The sequence below is a fragment of the Littorina saxatilis genome, linkage group LG11 (assembly GCF_037325665.1).
Source record: "Littorina saxatilis isolate snail1 linkage group LG11, US_GU_Lsax_2.0, whole genome shotgun sequence".
Lineage (NCBI taxonomy): Eukaryota > Metazoa > Mollusca > Gastropoda > Littorinimorpha > Littorinidae > Littorina > Littorina saxatilis.
This window is the reverse complement of record NC_090255.1, coordinates 14,209,508-14,224,573: the sequence shown is the minus strand read 5'-3', so window position 1 is coordinate 14,224,573 and position 15,066 is coordinate 14,209,508. Positions and strand designations below refer to the sequence as shown.

General features: G+C 43.7%; 1 protein-coding gene across 1 annotated transcript; it reads right to left on the bottom strand.

Moving 5' to 3' along the window:
• Window positions 1-876: 876 nt before the first annotated feature.
• LOC138979815 (glutathione peroxidase-like) lies at window positions 877-10,814 on the bottom strand. Its single transcript, XM_070352555.1, has 4 exons — window positions 10,591-10,814; window positions 8,563-8,688; window positions 4,796-4,939; window positions 877-1,239 (listed from the first exon to the last, which is right to left on the bottom strand). Exons 1-4 carry the CDS (start codon window positions 10,786-10,788, stop codon window positions 1,015-1,017), a joined length of 693 nt encoding a protein of 230 aa, XP_070208656.1. The 5' UTR covers window positions 10,789-10,814; the 3' UTR covers window positions 877-1,014.
• Window positions 10,815-15,066: the final 4,252 nt, after the last annotated feature.

Here is a 15,066-nt window from a genome sequence, read left to right as displayed (position 1 = left end):
ACGGATTTAAAGAAAAATGACTTAGATTTTAATTTTAAACCATTGACTCGTTATCCACGAATACAGAATTCCCTGTGCAGTCTTATAAAGTGTTTTTGTTTTTGTTTTTTTACATCGCCATAGTGGATGGAATAGAAATTATGGCATTTTGTTATTATTTTGTCGATTCAAGGCCACTCATTCATACGCAAAACAGAAAAGTCGTTCAGCAACTGCTTGGGTAACAAGAGCAAATGATCATAGACACTCTGGTATTGCGGAGAACTGTGGATACCTTCACTGAGCAGCAACGAGTCTTATTATACAGTACATGGATGCAGGATGATTTATCGATTCTAGTCGAATGTTAATATCAAATCTTTCGTTTAAGGGAAATGTAAACTTGCGAATTATATTCAGCAATGCCAGTGCAGTGTGGATAAAATGGTAAGAATGGCAGAATGTGCTCAAAATGTTGAACGATAGTTTTACAGTATCTTTGAATGAGAGGGATCTACATAGGGTGCATCGTCGATGGTGCATCAATCGTGTGGTCCATTTTTAAAAAGAAAGCACTCAAGAAAAAGTGATCTGTTGCAAGAAATAGGAAATTGTGTTAACGGTGCCCTCCGAATATCGTACACATAAACGTCTGTATTTTTTTTAAGTGACCTTGCCCATAAAAATGATTTTATTTTATGACACTCACAAAATGTTAAGTTTGGAAACTAAACAGTAGGCTACTTAGTTCGTTTTTAGTTCGTAAGCAACATTTGCGCTATGACGCTGAAGACAATAACGTTTCTTTCATTTGTTTGTTTTTGTGCGTGATAATTTTCCCCCTGTGGCTTCAGTGGCAGCAAAGGCCAATCATGCCATCGTTTTGATGACACTCTAAACTTTACGTGAAGTCTCTTCCCCTGCCTTTATACCTAACCCTACGTCGCTGCGCTCTGGAGGCCGAGGAGGCATTTCTGCGGCCCGGCAGCGAGGCTAAACCGTCTTTTATTCGCCGATAAATGGAGGACACCGCGTCTAGAAAAAAGATAAAGGGTCGATAACTCGCTCCGCAAGAAGGTCCTCGATGTCTTTGCGCAGGTCAGCGGGCAGCTCGTGCGTGTGGTAGCGCAGCACCGGCTTGCCCTTCTTGTTGATGAGGAACTTCTCGAAGTTCCAGCGGACGTCGCTGTTCTTGTAGGGCGAGTAGTAGATGCCGGGCCCCGCCGTGTTGAACACCTCTTGCACTGACGGGCAGTACGACTGGAAGGACATAGAGACAGCAATGAAGGTTTGGTGGTTTGAAGGACATAGAGACAGCAATGACGGGCAGTACCGACTGGAGGACATAGAGACAGCTATGACGGGCAGTACCGACTGGAGGACATAGAGACAGCAATGACGGGCAGTACCGACTGGAGGACATAGAGACAGCTATGACGGGCAGTACCGACTGGAGGACATAGAGACAGCAATGACGGGCAGTACCGACTGGAGGACATAGAGACAGCAATGACGGGCAGTACCGACTGGAGGACATAGAGACAGCAATGACGGGCAGTACCGACTGGAGGACATAAAGACAGCAATGACGGGCAGTACCGACTGGAGGACATAAAGACAGCAATGACGGGCAGTACCGACTGGAGGACATAGAGACAGCAATGACGGGCAGTACCGACTGGAGGACATAAAGACAGCAATGACGGGCAGTACCGACTGGAGGACATAGAGACAGCAATGACGGGCAGTACCGACTGGAGGACATAGAGACAGCAATGACGGGCAGTACCGACTGGAGGACAGAGACAGCAATGACGGGCAGTACCGACTGGAGGACATAGAGACAGCAATGACGGGCAGTACCGACTGGAGGACATAAAGACAGCTATGACGGGCAGTACCGACTGGAGGACATAGAGACAGCAATGACGGGCAGTACCGACTGGAGGACATAGAGACAGCAATGACGGGCAGTACCGACTGGAGGACATAGAGACAGCAATGACGGGCAGTACCGACTGGAGGACATAGAGACAGCAATGACGGGCAGTACCGACTGGAGGACATAAAGACAGCTATGACGGGCAGTACCGACTGGAGGACATAGAGACAGCAATGACGGGCAGTACCGACTGGAGGACAGAGACAGCAATGACGGGCAGTACCGACTGGAGGACATAGAGACAGCAATGACGGGCAGTACCGACTGGAGGACATAAAGACAGCTATGACGGGCAGTACCGACTGGAGGACATAGAGACAGCTATGACGGGCAGTACCGACTGGAGGACATAGAGACAGCAATGACGGGCAGTACCGACTGGAGGACATAGAGACAGCAATGACGGGCAGTACCGACTGGAGGACATAAAGACAGCAATGACGGGCAGTACCGACTGGAGGACATAGAGACAGCAATGACGGGCAGTACCGACTGGAGGACATAGAGACAGCTATGACGGGCAGTACCGACTGGAGGACATAGAGACAGCAATGACGGGCAGTACCGACTGGAGGACATAGAGACAGCAATGACGGGCAGTACCGACTGGAGGACATAGAGACAGCAATGACGGGCAGTACCGACTGGAGGACATAGAGACAGCAATGACGGGCAGTACCGACTGGAGGACATAGAGACAGCAATGACGGGCAGTACCGACTGGAGGACATAAAGACAGCAATGACGGGCAGTACCGACTGGAGGACAGAGACAGCAATGACGGGCAGTACCGACTGGAGGACATAGAGACAGCAATGACGGGCAGTACCGACTGGAGGACATAGAGACAGCAATGACAGGCAGTACCGACTGGAGGACATAGAGACAGCAATGACGGGCAGTACCGACTGGAGGACATAGAGACAGCAATGACGGGCAGTACCGACTGGAGGACATAGAGACAGCAATGACGGGCAGTACCGACTGGAGGACATAGAGACAGCAATAAAGATCTGGTGGTTTATCGGTACAGTGGAACCCCCCCCCCTTTTAAGACACTCCAATTTAAGACTCCCTCCTTTTCAAGACCTGATTTTCTCAGATTTTTGAGGTCTTAAAAGGGGGGTTCCACGGTATTGTCCTTCCCACGTCCACGATCAAGTTCATCACCACAGGTCTGTCCAGGCTTTCCACCCCCAACAACATCAACCGCCTGCCATTTTCTGTGTTCGGTGTTTATTTTGGAATGTTTTTTGTTTAGGAATTACTTTCTCAGATTCACACTAGTGTCAATTACAACGCTGATTTAGCAAAACATTTCCGCTCAGCCCAACTGTTGATTTTTGTCGTGTGTATATTTTAAAGAATGCTGTTCTTCCGTGTAAAAGCCTGAACAAATCTATGGTGATGATAACGATTGCTTCTTTAAACCCTATGGAGCTCGTTCAAACGAAATAACTGGCTTTCAAATTCACTGAAAAGGACCACTTTCCAACCTAGGTCATTTTTCCGGCGGGTGTGGCTGGTGCCCCTTCATCTGTAATGCCTGTCTCCTTTCAAAGCCTGTCGTCCATTTGACTGATTTGGTATTAAAATGAAACACTGAGTGTGTGTGTGTGTAGGGGGGGGAGGGGGGAGGGTGTGAGTGTATATGTGTATGTGTCTGTGTCTGTCTGTCTGTTTGTCTGTCTGTTTGTCTGTCTGTCTGCCCCTCTGTGTCTGCGCCGATAGTGTCTGTGTGTGTATACATTGTGTGTCACGCGATAGTGTCTGTGTGTGTATACATATCATTGTGTGTCACGCGATAGTGTCTGTGTGTGTATACATTGTGTGTCACGCGATAGTGTCTGTGTGTGTATACATTGTGTGTCACGCGATAGTGTCTGTGTGTGTATACATTGTGTGTCACGTGATAGTGTCTGTGTGTGTATACATTGTGTGTCACGCGATAGTGTCTGTGTGTGTATACATTGTGTGTCACGCGATAGTGTCTGTGTGTGTATACATTGTGTGTCACGCGATAGTGTCTGTGTGTGTATACATTGTGTGTCACGTGATAGTGTCTGTGTGTGTATACATTGTGTGTCACGTGATAGTGTCTGTGTGTGTATACATTGTGTGTCACGTGATAGTGTCTGTGTGTGTATACATTGTGTGTCACGTGATAGTGTCTGTGTGTGTATACATTGTGTGTCACGTGATAGTGTCTGTGTGTGTATACATTGTGTGTCACGCGATAGTGTCTGTGTGTGTATACATTGTGTGTCACGCGATAGTGTCTGTGTGTGTATACATTGTGTGTCACGCGATAGGCAGAAGCAGGTCTGCACGTACATTGACCTGACAGATCGGGGTCTCAAACCTCATCCAATCAGGCCACAGCTGGGGTTTGAACCCCGAAATCATACACGAAAGGCCAACGTCGTTATCATTAGGCTATTTCCATGTGAAGACTTCATACAAGATATAAAACCGCACTGACGCAGACCTTGCCTATAATACAATGCTATGTGTGACGAGGAGGCGGCGGAAGATGACAACCATTATCGAGATTGCAAGATTTTGAAGGTTTAATTTTCAGGATTTGTCATAGGGGGCTTAGAAAACAAATTTAACAACACGGAGCACAACTGAAAAACAAGAACAATCGACCCGCAAGACTAACAGCTACGTAGTATATCAACATCTGGTGTGTTCAAACAACAGCCCCACCCCCACCCCCAATTAACCTTGCCTTGCCAGTGTAAATCTTGACAGGAAGCGAAAGCTGGTCCTCTTCATGAGGAGAAGGGGTAAACAAAATTGTGTCTGCCCAAATACTATTCCCAGGTATGCCTCTTCTCGCGACACATATTTTGACAACGTGACACTGACCTTGAGGTAGGTGTAGAGCGGGTGTTCGTTCTCCCCGTTGACCTCGATCTTCTCGAACAGCTGGAAGGCCGGCTCAAACCCGTTGCCGGGCCGCACGTGTTTTAGTGAGTTGACAATCTCCGTCCCATTGGCTCCCGGCTCTTGCTGAATTCACACGAGCGAAAAAACCAAATATTACTTTCTAAATGTAAATTTAATTGAAAATGTAAAGTAGTTTATTGTGACAAAAAAGTATCGGTTCTTGATATTGTTAGATACGTTTCACCTTTGAATGTATAAACAGCCAGCAAAAAAGACTATACAATATACATATATACGTAGTTCCCTGTGTGAAGTCAACACTGCCATGCCTCAAGACTGCATTTGTCAGCAACATGTAAAGGTATACCGTTCTTCTCGCATACACAATCATTGTTACAACCACTGAGAGCATCCTCCAAGTTGGACAGATGATAGCAACACTCTACAGTCTGGCTGCTTTCTGTGCAAAGTGGAATGTTGACAACAGTAATAGCAACAATGTTCACATAATCTCAATAAGGGTACAGTGGACCCACTTACCCATACTCCTTTCCTAACAACCTTTATTTCACGACATCCCAATACGCTTTTATGAACCTCTACTTGTTAGATGTTGTCTTCATAATCTATGTTAATTTACCTCAATTTGACCCCCCCCCCCCCCCCCCCCCCATCCTTCTCCATACCTGACTCTTTCAGATGTTTGGATGTCCTAAAACCGGCACGGTTGGCCTAGTGGTAAGGCGTCCGCCCCGTGATCGGGAGGTCGTGGGTTCGAACCCCGGCCGGGTCATAGCCTACCTAAGACTTTAAAATTGGCAATCTAGTGGCTGCTCCGCCTGGCGTCTGGCATTATGGGGTTAGTGCTAGGACTGGTTGGTCCGGTGTCAGAATAATGTGACTGGGTGAGACATGAAGCGGGTGCATTTGAATTTCACGCATTTGAAAATTGTTTTCGTCTTCCCGCATTTGATTTTCCCGCATTTGGTGGTTTGAATTTCACGCATGTGAGCTTTTGAAAGTCACGCATGTGAGCTTTTGAAAATCACGCATGTAGTGTATGCGTTGGGGTGTGTGTATATGAGATAGAGTTGCTCGTGACCGATGATGAGTCTCAATTCACCTTGAAATGAGTTGAAACATTTAAGTTTTCTATTAGATGAGATGGTAAATTCTTCAAGAGGTGAATGAGGAATCGTTCTGACACATGTCTTCAATTCTTTCACATACTCAAGCAATTTTTACAGTAAAACAAATATACACATGTACCTCTTCACATACTCACACACACACACACACACACACACACACACACACACACACACACACATACACATACACACACACACACACACACACACACACACACACACACACACACATACACACACACACACACATGCACACACATCAAGGAGAGGAAAAATAATTCAAAACTGAATTGTGATTTGTGAGTTGTGAGCGAACCGTCGTGACGTATAAACTCCCACGGATTTCCCATGTTGGTTGTTGGTATTCGTGTCTTGCTGAATTGTGATTTGTATTCACGTGTCTATACACGGGACTCACTCACGAACACACCGATGCAGGGGGGATACGTGCATGCGTGTGCATGCGTGTGCGTGAAATTCAAATGACAAGTAAGGAGAGATTTTAACTGGAAACCTGCGTGAAATTCATGTGTTAAGAAATGCGAGAAATTCATAGCGTGAAATTCAAAAGTGCGTGAAATTCAGTTGCACCGCATGAAGCCTGTGCTGCGACTTCTGTCTTGTGTGTGGCGCACGTTATATGTCAAAGCAGCACCGCCCTGATATGGCCCTTCGTGGTCGGCTGGGCGTTAAGCAAGTCAAGTCAAGTTTTTATTGTTCATTACCCAGGGGCATTATAAACAATATTCGCAAATTCAAAAATGCACAAAGTACCAAGTGATCAAAAAACAAAAACAAAAAGAAAACAAAAAGAAAAATAGAAGATAAGAAAAGAAAAAATGAAATAAATATTTGGAAAACAAAAGTACACAAACAGTGAACACAAAATATTATAGTACAGAAAATGCAAACACACACACACACATTGATTCCTGGCAATGGGGGACACAAAACGAAAATACGGTTAACAAATCCCAGCACTATGAAAAATTGCTACTAATTAATTTTATAAATTCCAAGAGTTTCGTCAACAATTTCTTATTTCTTGATACAAACAGTTTTTTGTATTTAAGTGAATTTGGTTTTTTCCAGTAGAATGGTGGAATAAGTTCTGCTCTTTTTTCATTGAAAAAGTCACAAACAAACAAATAATGATACTCATCTCCTATATATCTTCTGATGTACATTTTCTGCAAATGCGATTCGCTCTAGGTATATTAAGGTATCTTTCTTTCTGTACTGGCAGGTTGTTATTTGTAGTTCTAAATTTCATGAGTGTAACGACTTTTTGGAACGACAAGGATTTAATGTAGTCTTCACACACAAAACTATCTTTAAACATTCTATAATTACAAAATATGTCTTTTGTATCCATTTCTGAGAACCAATTGTGAATATACTGGTCATATAAACACCGCTTTACTTTTTCTTTAAACCAAGTAGATGTATATTGAGAAACAAATTCTTGTTGTATCCAAAACCCAGAAAGACCTATATCACTTAACGTTTTTTCTATGCATGACAGATAGTCAGAAGTAAACATCTTTTGCGAATATAGTCTATAGGTAAATCTGTAAGCAACACTTGAAAATTTATTTTTGTTAACTGGGTCAATTATTTTATACCAATAACAGAGCATTCTACATTTCATATTGACATCTAAGGGATATTTTCCAAGTTCGCCAAAAACCATTGCATTAGGGGTGGATTTTCTTAGTTTGAAAACTATCTTATAAAAACGCAACTGAAGCTTCGTAGCTAAATCGCAAGAACCTGAACCCCAAATTTCACAGCCATATAGTAAAATCGGAACAATCATTTTGTCAAATAGATCAATCTGTATATCCACGGGCAATGAGAGTTGTCTACATGTGCGAAGAAGAGCAAACATAGCCCTTGACGCACGGTCATACAAATTTTTTTGTGCTACCGAAAATTTATTATTATAATTAATCTGTAACCCTAAGTACATCACATCAAGGACTACCTCAATTGGCTTATCATCATACGTAAATTTAGGTATAATTCTTATTTTACCCCTTGAAAAAACAATGACTTTCGTTTTTTTAACATTAATATTCAGTTTCCATTTCAAGCAGTATGCATGCATTTTATCTAAGCATTCTTGCAATTTCGTTTCAGACTCAGCACAAATCACAGTGTCATCAGCGTACAATAATACAAACAGTTGAAACATTACATTCACATCAGCATCATCCATACCAAGAGAAACAGCTTCTCTAGACAGAGAAGTCAATCCATCACTAGTTTCCCCTAAATACGGCTTTAGGTCATTTAAAAACAAAGCAAAAAACAAGGGAGACAAATTTTCTCCTTGTCTGACCCCACGTTAAGCAAACAAACAAACAAAAAGTGTCCTAAAGGTGGGCCTGGAGCGGGGTGGGCGGGGTCCACTGGATTCTCACCTGACATACAATTATACTAGCTAGGATAACCCCGCTGTTTAAGCCTGTCCTTAATTGGGCGAAGCTTCGCGGAGCTGGCCGCACGGAGCTTTAGCACTGAGTTTTCGGTAAAAAGACTTCGCGAAGTCGACTTGGGGCTCAATTAGGCCTTTAGGCTGTGGCCACTGACCTTTCCAAACTGGTTGCAAGGGAAGCCCAGGACATGGAAGTCCTTAAGGTCGCTGTGCAGTGCATTCAGACCCAGGTACTGGGGAGTGGACCCTCAGAATCCAGCCACGTTCACAACCAGCACCACCTGCACGGCAAGCCAGTCACCACCACCATGTTAATGAGATAGACATGTAACTACTGAACACAATAAACACCACCGGCACGGCAAGCCAGTCACCACCACCATGTTAATGAGATAGACATGTATCTACTGAACACAATAAACACCACCTGCACGGCAAGCCATATGAAAACGAGCGTTAACTGAGTCCGTGGGGGAAAAAAAAATTTAAAAAAAATCCGTGAATCATGTACATGCCCAGTGACCTCGATCGCCCCGCACGTGTCAGCCCGGTGTGGTGCATAGATTTTTTTTTTTTTTTTTTTTTTTAAATCTCAGCCAGTGTTCAAACTGGGTCATCAGCTCCGGCCTCGCTAAAACCAGACAGCGAGACTGGTTAAACTGTTGTCGTGCTCTGTCAATAAAAACACCTGTGCTCTGGCTTGTATGTTCTTGTTGTTGTCAGTCTGTGCATGTTATCTTATTTTTCAGTTTTACTTTTAGTCAATTTTAGATTACATGTGTTAATGGAGACGAGGATCTTGGTGTGCGTGTGTGTGTGTGTGTGTGTCAGTGTGTGTGTGTGTGTGTGTGTGTGTTTTATGTGTGTGTGTGTGTGTGTGTGTATTTAAGCAGGCGCGCGTGCTGAGTCTGTTTTAGTGAGTGATTTTTTTAAAAAAAGTCTTGATATTTTAGTGCAATTCAGAACCAATGTGAATAACATTTTTTTTAAACCGCCCGGCACTACAAGGCATTTATTATCGTTTTTATAAGGACATTAAAATGTTATAGTATTTGAGTCTTGACTTGCGATTTATTTATATTAATGAGCACCACAAAAAAACACTTGCCCCCCCCCCAAAAAAAAAAGTATACTGCGTTTTATAAACTGAACAGAAAAAGCACGCATGATTCATAAAAATACACTAAACAAAAATATGGCATTGACGGGGCTCGAACCATCGACTTCAAAGACCGCGCCGCAGTCTTATCCACTGAGCTATGCGGACATCTGTCAAAATAGAACTAACTAGGAAACGTCTATTTTGTGAGATACAGGACTCACGGCAGTCGTTGTGTGAATTAGGTCAGTACGACCTGTTACCCCGCTTGGCGTGCATCGCACGGAGTTCTACCGACCTCATTTAAAAAAAAAATGTTTTGGCGATAACTCACTTCCCGCTTATACGGCAATGAAGAAACCGTTTTGATATGCCAGTCACCACCACCATGTTAATGAGATAGACATGCAGCTACAGGACACAATAAACAGTTCCACACCAGGCAAAATGTCTCATCTTCGATACACAATGCCACATTTTTGCCCCGAAGGGCTTCATCAAGGTACCAAGCGTCTATAGTTACAACACAAGTTCTTCAAGATGCGTGTATCCATAAAATATCAGAAGTTGTGAAAGAAACAATTGAAAGTCAGCAGAGACTTTTTTTCTGAGATTTGTTAAAATCTCTCAGCAGAGCAAAAGAGAGAGAAAAGTATCCCTTCGCACTTGTATCTATGTATAATTCAGCGGTCACGACACCCTCACAATCTTGAGATCAAGGTAACAACAACTAAATGAGCCATGTCCATTTTCTATTCATTTTATCATTTTGCTTTTGTTAAATATCGGTGGGTTTTTTTGGTCATTGTAAGGCAGACTAAATTAGGTATTTGTTCTTGTTCTTGATATGCCAGTGTGTCCTTTCACTTCTAAGACCTCGTGGTCGACGAACTGGTGAATGTTTTGTTTTAAACGTTCCAATGATTAACCTTTCTAATCATGTCATGGTTATTGTCCAGTCACTAAGTACACATCTGGGATGAACCTGTCCACCTATACACATAATGACTTGAAACTGATTATGGAAACGCACACGAACGCGGTACTGAAAACATGAAACACATGACATGTTTTCTGAATTCACCTGGTTTGCGTAGCTGGAGAGGTTGACCATTCTCTCCTTATGGACATCCATCAAGGTAAAGTCGTAGATGGACTGTTCGCTGTTGTCGGACTGGAAACATAGCGTCTTGCGTCCCGCGCCACTTGCTAGATGCACGTGCAAGAGCACGGTCACCAGCAGCGCTAGCGCGGAACCCGGTACGTCTTTTAATCGAATCATGACCCAACAGCTACAAACGCTTGTGCCAAGAGCTTTTATACTGCCCGTTTTGAAACTGTAAGTGATCTTATGAAAGTGAGTCGAGTGTGGGGCAAGCTGCATGACGCGGCTGTACATGTGTAGGATGAGGGAACGAGTGGTGGGCGTAGTCACGTCAAGTTATTCACTGTATGGATACTGAGACAGAAGAGAAGAGAAATGCACTCAAGACAATCTGATGCACACACTTGATTAATCTTCAAAGCCATATGCCTTCGAAGTTTTTGTTGTTGTATTTGTGCTTGTTCTTATTTCAGGTCCCGCTTTCTGTCTGTGTTAAGATAACTGCGCACACAACAATTATTGCCTGCAGCGTCTCATCGCAGTTGTGAGCGATTAACTGTAAATACATGGACCTTAAGTAATCTGAGTTCCTCAGTTAGTTACTCCTTCCAGGAAGATCGGATTTATGACAGTGTCCACCCCGAAGGTTTGTTGTGCACTTAGTCACTGTCTTAAGTTTTCTCGTGGAGATGTTCAATAAAAAATCCCCGGTTAAAAATGTTTGGTCTCAAACTATGATTGGCCAAAGGCCTACACAGTTCGGTTTTGGAGTTACAATGAGTGGAGTATTTTCAGGTAAACCATTTCAAGTGCATCTAAATTATGTATAGCGAATGTGTCATGGACTTGTAGTCAAATTCGTTAGACTTTTTTTTTAAAATTGGCATCTTAGAAAGTGTAACCGTTTGTTTAAAATGTAACTAAATCGCGTCAACCATTTGCATTGTGATATACATCTTACTACATACACATGATGATTAGAATTTAAAAACACGAAACGTATCAAATGCCGGTACTCATACAAGCAAAAACATGATGACACTGCACAGTGCAGTATGTATAAGCCCTACTGTGAACCGAATGGAAGTACTGAACTATGTCCGATTGACTTACGCTATGTTGGACCTAAGATCATGCTTATTTTGGTACCGACCTACGACGTCTCCGAGACTGAGACCCCATTCTTCAGCTCCCATCCGGGCACTTATGTCGCAAAGTGTGTCAACCCAGAGTGGCACGTGAGAAACCAGAGCCCTTGTTCTGGGCTGATTGAGATGTAACTAATTAGCTCGGACCACGGAGTGACTGACATAACACACTTCCTTGCAACACTATCTCGGCCATCTTTGCTAAGGGTCCACTTGGTCTTACGACACTAAACATTGCTGTCTGGTTCAGTGTTGTTCATATCATTGCTCGGTATAGTGTATACATGGATACATTTCCTTCGCTTTCGTTCTAATCGTTACGCGTGTATACAATAGATGTAGGCTGAGTAGTGTGTCACGTATGTGTGTGTGTGTGTGTGTGTGTGTGTGTGTGTGTGTCTGTGTCCGTCTGTGTGTATACTGACCGGCCGGGTGCCGTGGGTGTGTGTCACGTGTGTGCCCGTTGTGTACGTACGTGTGTGTCAGTGTGTGTGTGTGTGTGTGTGTGTGTGTGTCACGTGTGTGTGTGTACGTGTGTGTCAGTGTGTGTGTGTGTGGGGTTGAAATTCAGTATTGCAACAGCTTGTCACTATGATGTCTCAAATATTTTGTCGGTGGCTCCACCGATTCGATGACTGATGTGTGATACTAAGTCAAGAACAAAGAGGTTTCTTTTCAATAATCACATTCCAACTGGGGCCGGTATAAGTGTTCTCCTCTTTGATGCCAAACTGATTATCATGTTTTGGTCAAGATGACCGTCTTCTCCTTAGGGCGTGAAGTCGTGACGGCCGCATGCACTGGAGCAGATCGGAAAAAAACCCCACTGACTGCCCTTACAGCCAAGTGGCCTAACAGACTTTCTGCGCCTCAGCAGACGACACGAACTGCTTGGTTGCATCTGAGCGGCGGCCATGTTTTATTCCGCCTAAAATCTATTTTTAGATTGCTTGGGTTGACTGTACTATTTTATGCAATCTAAGGCTATATATTACTTTTAGATGTCAATAATGAATGGATATAGACACTATGTTGCTGTATGTTCGTGCTTAAGTACTTTTTAAGGCCCTGTTGTTCCTTAACTAAATTGCTTTAATGTTCGATCAGCTCCGACCCGAACCTTTGTCGCTATCTGAGTTTTAGCGCCAAGTAGGTGACGTCTGGATTTATTATCTCCATAATCGTAACTTTTTCGAAAATCTAACTTAGTGCAATTAATTTCTTATTCCCTTAAGATACTTTTTGAGTCAAAGTGCATTAATAAATGTTTGGATCAAGTAAATCAAAGTTTTCCTCAGTTTCAGTGACCGGTGTCTCGCCGCGTGACGTCACACGCGTCATTTTGGCGACCTGTCAGTGTTTCTTTGTCAAGTTTTACTTCGCATAACTTGTCATAAGTTCCATTTTACCGCAAGTAAGACAGGAGTTCATTTTGTAATAGAGTGAATTGTATTTGGTGCAGGAAGTGATAGAGTTTAGCAATCTTTATTTTGCTGGGTTTTGATCGTTAATCGGTCATTAATTTTGAGTAATTAATCATAATTACTTTTTGGTCTGGACTTCTAAAGTTATATCTTGTAACATGATTTAAAAGTATTTTTCACACAGGTTCTGTAGCAACAAACCAATTTCTAATGTATGCAATTTCCGTAAAGTTATCAGTTGTCAAAGTTTCTAAAGAAACTGACACAGGTCTGGCTGTCAGACAGGGATTGAAAGCCGTTTTGATGAGATGAAAAAGGCGCTTTCAGAGTAGTCCGCGTCAAGCCTATATCAGCCTCAGGCTAGCTGAGTATCACCGGGACGGACACGGGTCAACTTTATGTGCAGACCCAGAGACGGTATCCATCTCCCACCCCCGTGTCACCACAATGGCACGTTAAAGATCTTGGTCATTCTACCATAAGTGCAGATGGCTGATACCACCTAAACACGCAAACACGAAAAAGCCGTGAGGGCGTAAAACTCGAATCGTATAAACCAATTCATGTCCAATATAGGCAATTAAGACCTGACGGACAATAAGCCCCTTAAAATTTACTTTACTAGTATCATCATTCAGTCCATTCGACAGTCGATCGTCGCAGAATATCATAGCGTTGTTGTTAGCCCCAGGAAAAAGAGGCATTTTGCCCGCTTGGTTATCTAGGGAAAAGAGACTTTGCTCCACATGTAGCCTGTTCAATTTGTGTACCTGTGTTGATGTCGGCAAAGGGTTGAGTTCACTGTAAGTAAACGATGATTTTTTTGTTTTTGTTTACTATGCCATTTATTGTGACTTGATCATGATTGTATTACCGTAAAATCCCTAGAAAACGCCCAGTATCTAGCAAACGCCCACCCCCCACTTTGGGCCAAAAGTTGTGCAAACGCCCACCCCGGATTTTTGGTTGTTTTTTTCGGGAGAGAAACGGACACATTCCACCTCGCGTCCTACCCCAGTTGAGAGTAGCAGACAATGTGCGTTTGTATGCATCCACAAATGGATGGATGACGAGGAACACCCTCCTGACCTGGATTCAGCGTGTTCTTAGGCCAGCAGACTGCGAGTGTCGCCTCCTACTTCTGGACTGCTACAGAACTCATAAGACCCAGGAAGTCAGAGAAGCGGTTGCCGCACAGCTGCTTTAGCCCAGCCAGTCGATGTCGGTTTTGCCAAACCGTTTAAAGATGGCATCAGAGACTGCTGGGTTGAGTGGACTGAGAGAAGCAAGACCACCGACAGCTGCTGGCAACCCCAAGCAGCCTAGAAGGCAAGACGTCATCAACTGAGGCAGCGGCAGGGCGTGGGAGAACATACGACCTGAAACGATCGTTACGTCCTTTCACAGGTGCGCAATTTCAAACACCATGGACGGTTCCCAAGATGATGAAATATTTGAGTGGTTTCCAGATGAAATCGGCGTTAGGGGCGGGGATATAGCTCAGTTGGTAGCGCGCTGGATTTGTATTCAGTTGGCCGCTGTCAGCGTGAGTTCGATCCCAGGTTCGGCGGAAATTTATTTCACAGAGTCAACTTTGTGTGCAGACTCTCTTCGGTGTCCGAACCTCCCCCCGTGTACACTACATTGGGTGTGCACGTTAAAGATCCCACGATTGACAAAAGGGTCTTTCCTGGCAAAATTGCTTAGGCACAGTTAATAATTGTCTACCTATACCCGTGTGACTTGGAATAATAGGCCGTGAAAGGTAAATATGCGCCGAAATGGCTGCAATCTACTGGCCGTATAAAATTTCATCTCACACGGCATCACTGCAGAGCGCCTAGAACTGTACCCACGGAATATGCGCGATATAAGACTCATTG